Genomic DNA, 10,756 nt, shown 5'->3' on the forward strand with positions numbered 1-10,756 from the left:
TGATGGCGCCTGGATGCACTGTGTGACAAAAACAAGCCAATTGTAGCGGTGTCATGCTTTGGGCGATGTTCTGCTGGGATACCCTGGTTCAGTCATCCATGTGCCGGACACTCTGATGTCTACCACGTACCTAAACATCATTGCTTACCAGGTACACCCTTTCATGGCAACGGCCTTCCCCTCTGGCGGTGCCGTCTTTCAGCAGGATAATGCACCATGCCACACCGCCCGGATTGTTCGAGACTGGTTCGCGGAACATGAAGAACACTTCCAGGTATTGCCCTGGCCTCCAAATTTCCCAGACATCAATCCCATCAAGCATCTGTGGTTTGTGTTAGAACCATCTCCGATCTGCGGCGTCTCAACCATGGAACTTACAGGAATTAAAGGATCTGTTGGTTACGTGTTGGTACCAGATACCACAAGACACATTTAGAAATCTTGTAGCGTCCATGCCTCGCCGGGTACGAGTTGTTTTGGCACGTGGAGGACCAACATCATATTAGGTAGGTTGTCATAATGTTTTGGCTCATCGGTGTAGTTTCCATTCGTCTTACACATCTTTCAAGGATATTTTCGTGGTAGGATTTGGCAACTGAATCTGAGGACTTGCTTAACAAGTACAGGGCAACGCCGGGAAAAAGTCATGAATTTGAAAGTTTATGCAATTCGGCCCAAGAGAGAGAATATGCAAAGCTCATTCGCTGTGGGTTGTCACGGAACAATTAAATACATAGGCTGTATTAGGGTAACTAAGAGTAAGAACACGTGCATGTATGTTACATGTATACCAATGCCATGAAGTTGTAAATTAATTTGATGAATTTGAAGTACTAATTAACTCATAAAATGCAGACATTGTCATCAAATTTGGGACACAGTTTTGTTCAGACATAAGCGATGCTGAATTTGAATATGGGGAGTACAATGTATACAGGGTGGACAGGTGGAGATTGGACTCTTAGTTAAGAAGCATTTTAAATCTACGGCAGTGCATCCAGTTGATATGGGTGGCTAGTGCAATGTTCAGGCAGTTTGATGTGACCTATGCACTGGGTAAACCAAAACGAGAGCGGCAGTGCCCTATAGGCCTAATGACGTCAAAGAATTATACAGAGAAATGGAGTGGGACGGTCTTGTATGAACAATCTGATTGAATACTATGGTGCAGTAAAAAAGGAACTAGAAAAAAAAATAATTCCGATATCATATACTTGGATTTTAGGAAGACTTTTGATCATTCTGTTGCACGTAAAAGACTTCTGTACAAAGTGGAGTAATGCAGCATTAAGGGTAAGTTATTGCTATGGATAAAGGGTTGAGTGGGAGAAGACAGAGAGTGGCTATTAATGAACAATGCTCTTCGTAGACTAATGTTATTAGTGGAGTCCGCTAGGGTTAAATGCTGAGCCCAATACGTGTTTTCAATATTTATTGATTAAGATATATCAAACTTAATGTCTAAGTTTTCAGATAATACAGAGGATGGTTTAAGACTAAGGTGAGCTACTGCAACCAGACCTAGAAAAATTAGGCCATTGGGCTGAGAAATGGCAGTTGAAGTTTAACATTGACAAATGCAAGGTACTGCATATGGGTAACTAATTCCAGATTAACAATTGTGTGATATTTCACTCAGCTTAGCGGAAAATGAAAAGGACCTGGTGGTAATTGTGCAATTTGATATGTAGTTCTCTGAGCAGTGCAGATAGGCTGCTAGGACAACCCATGGGTTTTGTCAACGATATACAGAAAATTTTGGCTAGCAGGGATAAAGAAGTGATTATCCATTTGTACAAGGTCAGGTCTAATCTTGTTTACTTTATACAGATTTGGAGACCTCATTTTAGGAAGCATATAGATTTGGTGTTGGCTCTCGACTAATTGAGATAAGAATTGTTTATCATTTTATTTACCATTTTCGTAACATCTTTTTGCTCGTTAAGTTCAATGGCCTTCTACCACTGTCAATCTGCCGCTTACTAATAAAAATGAAAAAAAAAAAAAAAAAAAGCCACTCTTAATCTAACTTTAGCTCTTCGACAACAAAGTGGTTTCATTGTGTATATCAAGGCACGTGATGGATGAAGTTAAGTATGCAAATGCTTTCGACTTTGCAACGTTGCTTATGGAGTTAACTAAATTCTTTACTTAAAAAAATTTTAGTTCTGATCAAACTCATGTCCTTAAATTACTAATTTTGACGTTGATTGATAACTCTGAGGATATTTACAGTGCTGACAGAAAAATCGTCCTTCCTTGGAGATCTTTTTTCTTTTCTGGCGTGTTAATTATAGTTAATATGTATTACTCTGACCAATAAATCATCAAAGCAAAAACAACTGAAACTAAACCTAATAAACTGACTTCATAGAAGTTTTTGAACTATTAAACGTATTCGCAAGTATGAATATTCCTGATTGATTGGATATATATATATAAAAAAAGCTACTTTTCATCACAGGTTTTATCTTTCTTGAATTTATTACGACCTGATTAGCGAAGATTCCATCATTTCAGGTGCCACTCCTAATTTTTCCACATGTAGCCCTTCATAACGTCATGGTCTTGGAAAAGTAGAAAATTATCAGAATCATGAGAAAGGAATCGATTATTTTCGAAATGTGAATTTAAAAGGTGCACATCTACGCGAAACTAAGTCAATTCGCAATTGAAATTGTTATTTGTAAGAGGTAGAACTCCAACTTCCTTCAGTTATGGGAAGACAAACTGATTTTCCGAGATTATTAATTCTATAATCTCGGAAAATTAAAGTTGTTTTTTTTTCGTTTTTCTTTTTTTAATTTTTGATTTGATGAAATTGGTTGTTGATAAGAGAAAGGAATGCTTTTGCTTTTATTTGCTTAAAATCTTACTTAGGAATTCAATGTAGATAACTAGACGGTTTTTTTTTTATCTGGGCAATAAAACAAGTACAGCTGTAGATATTAAAAACAATTTGCATAATAACTGCTTTTAATACATCTGAGGATCCGAAAAGTAAATTTTTCCTATGAATTGCCAACTGTATCTTTATATTTTTGAACAGTTTTTCGCACTGAGTTTATTCACTATACCTAGCAGCTATAAAATGTTAAACTATACAACTAATTATAATAATAATTATTATTATAAATTATAATTATAATAATTACTATAAAATTCTTATCTGCTATTTTGAAGTTAGTTAAATTAGTGGTTCTAATCACCGCGGACCTTTTCCTCCCCACACCGGGTGGAGAAGGTCCAAATTCGAATGTTGTCAATGATGCAAGGAACTTTTTTGTGCTTTATTTACACCATTATTGTGTTAGTCAGTGTCTCAGGCGAGGATAGCCAAATATTTTCTTCTCCCAGACTACCGGATATTTTATTCCAGCAAAATAGGTAAACTGATCAGAGGACACTCAATTTAAGAACGTAACACACATGGGTAATGAGGTTTTAAAACGAATTCTGCTACGCATCACGTGCCTTCTATAGGGGCGTGATGCGTAGTAGTATAAGAAGGGGAAAATGGTGAAAACTTGGGTAAGTTAAATGATTCCTTGTTTCTACTCTCCTAAAACGGACGATTGCCAGTGTGAGAAGAGTCAATTCGTCCTTAATTGCTTTTCTTGAATATTTTGTCAACCTTAATATGTAATCTGTCAAAGGGGCTGAATTGTAATATAAGAGATTACCCTGTTTTTGGAATCTGCATATACTATTATCAATATCTGTCTCTTCTTGCTATTGATCGCCAATCATTTCGTTCTACTAAACAAAATTAATTTCAAGCGTACTGGGAATTGTAATTCATTTCCTAGGCAGAATCTGAATTTACTGAGTAGCCTTGTTACACTGTTACCTAGTCTTGGGTGTTTACGCTCGTTTCTCAGGAAGTTCTGCGCCTTCTGATGTGCGCTTGGCTTGTCATTGATTAAAACCGGCAGTTACTAGAAACATGATAGGTGTGATGATATTTAAAATTTCGAAAGAAGAAAACTGAGCCATTTCTCAGATCATTATTATTTATTATATACGAGGGGTGATCATTTAATTGGCAGACTGATGCAAGATCTTATCTTAATTGTCATCATCTGAATCTTCTGTGCATTTCTCCTTCTCGAAATACTCTCCCTTGAACTTTACACACTTTCGTCACCGTCGTACCCACGCATTAAATGCTTCTTGCAAGCCATTTTTTGAAAGATTGCCAAGTGCTTCCGTTGTGGCTCTGTGAGCATCGTTGTGTTCGAACGCTTGCCTTTCACAGCTTTCTTCAGACGTGGGAACAGGAAGAAATCACATGGGTTAAGTCTGGTGAATAAGGGGAATGTGGCAGAACCTCGGAACCTATGGCACTAATCGCTGCCTGCACAAAATGTCATGTCGCTTCGGAGATTCTTTGAGATAGAGAGCTATAAGGAGAACTGAGGTGGGAAAAGTCAAATCGAAGTGATCAGATTACAATCTGACGCTTATTTGATAATCGTCGAATATGGTTCGCAGTATCGTAAGTAAGCTGTGACACCGGTTCCATAATACATTCCCTTATAAAACTCTCTTTAAGATCTGTTCGATACAATTTTAATGCCACATACATGCAAGATGACCATTATTTAGTCCTAATTGCGATTAATCATAGACACTCATGACCCGACAACTTTCTTTCCATCCTTCCGTTTCTACAGAACGGCTTGTATCCGGCTATGCTCTCTATAGACGTCTTCAGGAGAGGATTCTTTACGCACAACCAGTTATCTGTGTTCCCTTGACTTCTTTCCATCCTTCCGTTTCTACAGAACGGCTTGTATCCGGCTATGCTCTCTATAGACGTCTTCAGGAGAGGATTCTTTACGCACAACCAGTTATCTGTGTTCCCTTGACTTCTTTATATAAAAAAGACCGTTTGAATTAGTGTTGACACATGTCGACTGGACCTAAGAGCAGTGGATCGTGGCGTTCTTTAGTGATAAGTCCAGATGCAATGTACTGTCGGATTCTCGATGCATGCATTTTCATCTAGGGGCTGGGAACCAGATTTCAATGAGATGAGATTCTTGATAATTATGCTCTTATTTAACAGGAAAAAAATGGCCCAGACTGTAAATCAATTGACGTTAATGCATATGTTCACAGATTTTGTCAGTGATCATCCCCACCTGGAGAGGGAGAGTGCAATCTGTTTATAATGGTCCACCGGAATTCAGTCCAGTAGCGCTAATTAAGTCTCGTTCTTAGTATGGGATAAATGTCGTTCCCGACATCCATTGGTATTGCAGTGGATGCGGAATTTTAGCCCATAGGTAGTGCAGATAGTAGAACCTGGCCTCCCTCCCCACTGGCTATGGACGAACACCAAGCAGCAGCAGCAGCGCCCCGGTGTTGACTGCTCCCTGGTGACAAAATGGCCTGAAACAACACAAACAACATATCCGCACTCACTATACAAACAAACACAACACAAGACACTCAGGCCTTATGTATAGAGTTTATAGGCTTTAAGACTAATAAGCACATAAGGTTGTACTTATGTGTTAATTCATATTGTAAATGTGATCTTATGCATAATACTGATCAAATAAGTATAAATAATAAACAGTTATATGTATGTTGTATACTAAAAACAACATTCAATTAACTAATAAAAGGATTGTGTTTATGTAAGAAGTGTAGAGGGAAGAAAACACGACAATGTAGATTGTTCCAGACAATTCAAGTGAGGCGATTATATTTACAGAAACATAAACTTCAGGTTGGTCGGGTTTATATACTGAGTAAAAGTGAAATATTTTCGCATTGTCATTGCTTAGGTCGAATTCTAGTAAGGAATTAATTAACCATAAAGATCTGCCCTGTTGCTTGTAGACACTGGATATGATGTCTTATGAGTATTCTTTCGGAATATTTTCTTAAAAGCCCTTTTAAAGTTCGTGTTGCAGAGTGCGTACAGAAAGGGATTCATAGTGGAATTTAGGTAACCGAGCCATATGGCGGCAGTGTGCACATTAGGATGAATACAGTCTTCACAATATGCAGTCACGATGAAAATGATTATGTAAGGAAGCCAGCAGAAGACGAAAGCTCCGATTATCACTCCAAGTTGACGAGCTGCTTTCTTTTCCTGGCAAAAATGGGACGGTGTCTTTCGAACCACCTTCAAACGAAGTGCTGTAGTTAAAGTTGGAATAAATTTACAAGAGCTAATACTGATGCGAGGAATGGGTGGGGTCGCTTTCGTACTAGTATCATCGGGAGAACGTTCCACTGAGTGATTTCCTTCCTGCTGTGATTCATTCTTGCTTTGTCGTTTGAGCAACGGGGGATAAACATTGAGATGGTCCACTGATTTCGGCTCTTCAGATAGTGTGCCTTCGTTTGGCTGCACTGTGCAAAGGTACGAGCTAGCTGTTGAGGCCACTTTCGTGTCATTAGAAGTTAGCTCAGATTCAACGTTGATGTTTGGGGAATCTAACCTCTCGTGGCTTTCCTCCAAATCACTGTCAGCTACATATTCCACTTTCACATTCACTTCATCGAAATGCTGCCGTGAATCCGTCTGTTGCTCTTGTCGATGTATCGTGAAAACTGTCAGCTGATGGAAATGCCGATGTTCATTTGAAGTACTGCTGCTGAAGTCGCCGCTGATCTGTGAACTCCTCGATGCATATCGGTCGGCCTCGTGCACTTTCAGGGTTTCTTTCCTCTCTCGGCTGTTCGAAAGGTACATTGATTCGGTGCCGAGATGACCATCGGTATTTGGGACAGTAGAGTAGTCGCAGCTGGATGGATACCTGGACATCTTACACTTCCCCACTTCGAACTTGCTCCGTTTCTTGATTTCGTGGAAGATCTTTAGATAGATACAGATGATGAGGATCATTGGCAGATAAAAATTTGCCGTGGAGGCAGAGAGCTTAAAAAATACGTTGTCAACGAACTCAGTTTCACACACTGTTTCTGGTTGGCAACGAACACCACCATTATACCAATGATGCCAACCAATGATAGGAAGAATCCACATTGCTGACACTGCCCACACAATGGCGATCATGACCAAAGCTCGTTTCTTAGTCCTTTTACGCAGATACTTCAGAGGAGATCGGATTGACCAGTATCGATCCAGGCTTAGTGTTAACAAATTGAGGATTGACGCAGTGCTGGCTGTGTAGTCTACTGACAGCCACAATTGACACACTGTCTGACCAAAAGGCCACACACCCGTTATGGCATAGGCAGAGCTGATCGGCATAACAATCATCCCAACGATCAGATCGGCTACAGCAAGGCTTAAGATGAAAATGTTGCTTACCTGCGGATATAAAAAAGAAAATATTTAAGTGGAGACCTCGATGTTCAGCAAATTAGAAATTTTAGTATTTCTTATTCTTAGAACATTGATCCTTAAAAGAATCAGAAAGATGAGAATAACATTTTAATCAAAATGAAATGACCAGTTCTTAATGAAAACAGTATACGTAAATTATGAAACAATTTACTGTATGTAAATCCGATATTAGTAAAATGTATAAAAGATATATAAAAAGTACTCAACTATAGTGTCACTACTTATGACCAGTAGGTCATAATAAAGGGTTTTAATTGATTAACTGCACCTTCATTATGGGGCACAGAAGGCAGTGAAAATTTCCGTTTAAAGTAGGACTCATTAGAATAACTTTGATGAAGACCACGCATGTAACTTGAGTATAAATCATCAAACTAATGAATGCAGAAATAGCGCCTAATACTACGAAATCTGCATGTCACAGATTTCCTGTTCAATCTCACTACTTAGGACAACTACTGTACATGATTGCTATGTCCAGTATACGATGGTAATGACGCTTTGCAAGTTTCCATGATTACAAAACTTTGGAGATGCTACGTCAACAGGAGAGAGCACATTAAAGTGAAATGTTTACCTCATGTTTATTGCACCATTCTCCTAATAACAGAGGTCTGAACCAGATGCTGATGTTCGCGTGAAAATGTCCATGACAGAAGGATTTTTACTGTTCACTGATAAAATGAGAATAGGAATTCAAAAAATAATATAAATGATGTTTATTTTTTTGTAACAATATGGATATTAGTTAACTTTGCATTTGGAAAAACTCCTGTAAAATGAAGTTAAACTGATTGAACATTTGAGAGTGTCAACTCTTTTCAGGGTGTTGTAGTCTATTGAGATACCTGGATTAAAAGCTTGATTTCTTTTATTTGTGGGTGCGAACAACAACTGTAATTCTGCATCCATTTATTACAAAACAAACAACCACATACTGGACATAACGTTGCACACAAATAAAATTAAATTTTTAATTTACGTTTCAAGATTTAAATTACAATTTCTTATCTCGGATTCATTCTGTTATAGCGAATTTGTAATTTAATCCTTGAAATGCAAATGCATTTAATTTTATTTGTATAATTTTAAGTGTAGCTACCAGTTGTTATGTAATTTCAATAGGAATTTATATCCGATGAAGAAAGCATGGATTGCGAATTTCAGAAATGAAACGAACGACATTTATCACTAAGCAAACTACACTGGCTCTCGAAAGTTAAGGCACAAGCAGAAAAATGCCAATGCATTTTTGACCTCGCAATCAGAGGTCAATATAGATAAAAGTCGCTTGTTTTTGAAATCTTTGTATTTATGTTTCTCGTTCTCATTACTGATTTTAAAGATCGCCATCATTTCATAAAACGCCAGTTTCAACGATTATTTGAAGTGTAGAGCTGGACAGAGTCAAGACGAGGTGGCCGAATGTGATTCATATTTTAAGAGACTATAAAACCAGCAATGAACAGACTATACCTTGAAGTGCCATCGAGGCCGTCCTCACGAGATAACTGTTATCTAGCCTTATTTGCTTGGAGTCATAAAGTACTTCAAACACATAACTTTAAAAGTTTGCTGGATTTGCAGGAGGTCGTATTCTATATGGTCAATAAGAGGTTTCATGGAGAGGGGTCTTTATCACAACGGCCAATTGTTCGTGTTTCTTTAATCCTTATACAGAAAAGAGCTCGTTTTAATTGGCGGAGATAGCATACTGATTGAACCCAGGAGTAGTAGCTCATGGTGCTCTTCATTGATGAGTCAAGACAGACTTCGGTGGAATTCGCAACACACGTTCGTCTAAATAAAACTTCATAAATCATAAAACGTAAATCCTAATTATGATTATATGCATGTCATTTAAATCAGTGTGAGTTTACCTTAAATTATTTACTTGTTTAATTGCTTAATTATTGATTTGGTTCAAATTGATTGCATGTCCCTGGTATGAACGAGAATGATGGATGAATGGAACAAAAAAAAAGTATAAAAATTTGTAAAAACTATAAAATGTTGTCTTTGAAATGTAGGGAAAAACTATAAAACATAAAATGTAAGAAAAAGTATAAAATATCAAATTCAAAAAAAAAAAACAAAACAAAAAGAAAAATACAAAACAAAAATGGTCTGTGAGTGAATGATGAACGAATGATTTTAATTGCATGTTCTATTTCAGCATCTCCACCGGATAGAAGGATTACCATGGAAACCTTATGGACCCCAGGTCATCCATGCTGACACCATGCTGTTCGCTTTCCTAGCCGCCATGGAGTGGACGGTTAGGAAACATGCTGACACAGCCCACTTGGACTAGCCCAGGTCAGTGTGGGACTACGGTGTCTGATGCGGACTCCATACCATAGGGATCTATTTCCTATGTTCTTTCATTCCTACCACCTGGAGTGGTTGTGTCTCCATCCCCCACCCTGGGTGGCCCTACCGCGTTTTTACCTGGTGACTGACCCCACTACTCTCTTTCACTTTCCCCACTAAACCAGGATGGGCTTCCTGTTCCAGGATCCCTTTACTGTTACCCCTTTCCAACCAGGCGGGCTCCTTTGTTACAGCCCCCTCTATTCCACTTCCCCTTTTATCCCACTTCTGTCTATCTCTACCTATTTCATTTTCAATGAAATTTTATTTAATTTTACTTTTATTTATTTATTTTGGTTTTTTTTATTATTTTTTTCTGGGCTTTCCCTGGAAGATAAGGTTATCCCAGAATTTGCCTCGCCAGAGCTATTCTCTTCTACGGTCCTGGCCCGTCTGTCGGGGCGGTGACGGAAAATGGGGGTTAGTGGCTCTCCACAACCCCCCCCCCCCCCCCAGCTTAATGGTCAGAAGAATAACACAATCCACACTAATACCTCACAAAACACACACTAATGCACACCCTGTCTTATACAGAGTATTGTATTCTACACAGAGTAATAACGCAGAATTGGGGGAACCCCGGTGCTGCCAGACAAAAAACACTATGTCACTAACACACGTTCGTCTGGAGGGAGAAAAGGATCAGGTTTCATCCCTCTGACAAAGTGCAAAGAGGAAAATTTGTAAGCGATAGTCTCAAGGCTGTAAGTTATTTAGATAAGATCCATAATCCTTATGTCCGCCCTTTTGCAGGTGCAATTAGTTTAGACTTACTTTTAATAGACAATAATGTATATCTCCTAGTGAACAAGTAGATTTAACCTTCATCGAATGGGGCTAGGATCTTCAGACCTCAGTCCAATACAGCATTCGTGGAACGAACTCTAAATAGGAGGACTTTTAGCTCCAGAAACTTCACTGGGATTTCATCATTTACGCAAGAATGGAAAATAATACATCTCTCACCAAATCTAATGAATAGTCTCGTTTTCATGATGAAGAGAATCGACGTAACGTCCTCATGGGTAGAACAGTTCGTATAATCACCAC

General features: G+C 38.5%; 1 protein-coding gene across 1 annotated transcript; it reads right to left on the reverse strand.

Annotated features, from left to right (window-relative positions):
- Positions 1-5,821: 5,821 nt before the first annotated feature.
- LOC150076511 (histamine H1 receptor-like) lies at positions 5,822-7,237 on the reverse strand. Its single transcript, XM_090387373.1, has one exon. It carries the CDS (start codon positions 7,235-7,237, stop codon positions 5,822-5,824), a length of 1,416 nt encoding a protein of 471 aa, XP_090243499.1.
- Between the last annotated feature and the right edge of the window lie 3,519 nt (positions 7,238-10,756).

The sequence above is a fragment of the Mastigoproctus giganteus genome, chromosome 13 (assembly GCF_048544385.1).
Source record: "Mastigoproctus giganteus isolate SK-2022 chromosome 13, ASM4854438v1, whole genome shotgun sequence".
NCBI lineage: Eukaryota > Metazoa > Arthropoda > Arachnida > Uropygi > Thelyphonidae > Mastigoproctus > Mastigoproctus giganteus.

What these genes read in the sequence shown, in the direction of transcription:
- LOC150076511 (XM_090387373.1), bottom strand. Translation starts at nt 7,237, where the DNA reads ATGCCGATCAGCTCTGCCTATGCCATAACGGGTGTGTGGCCTTTTGGT.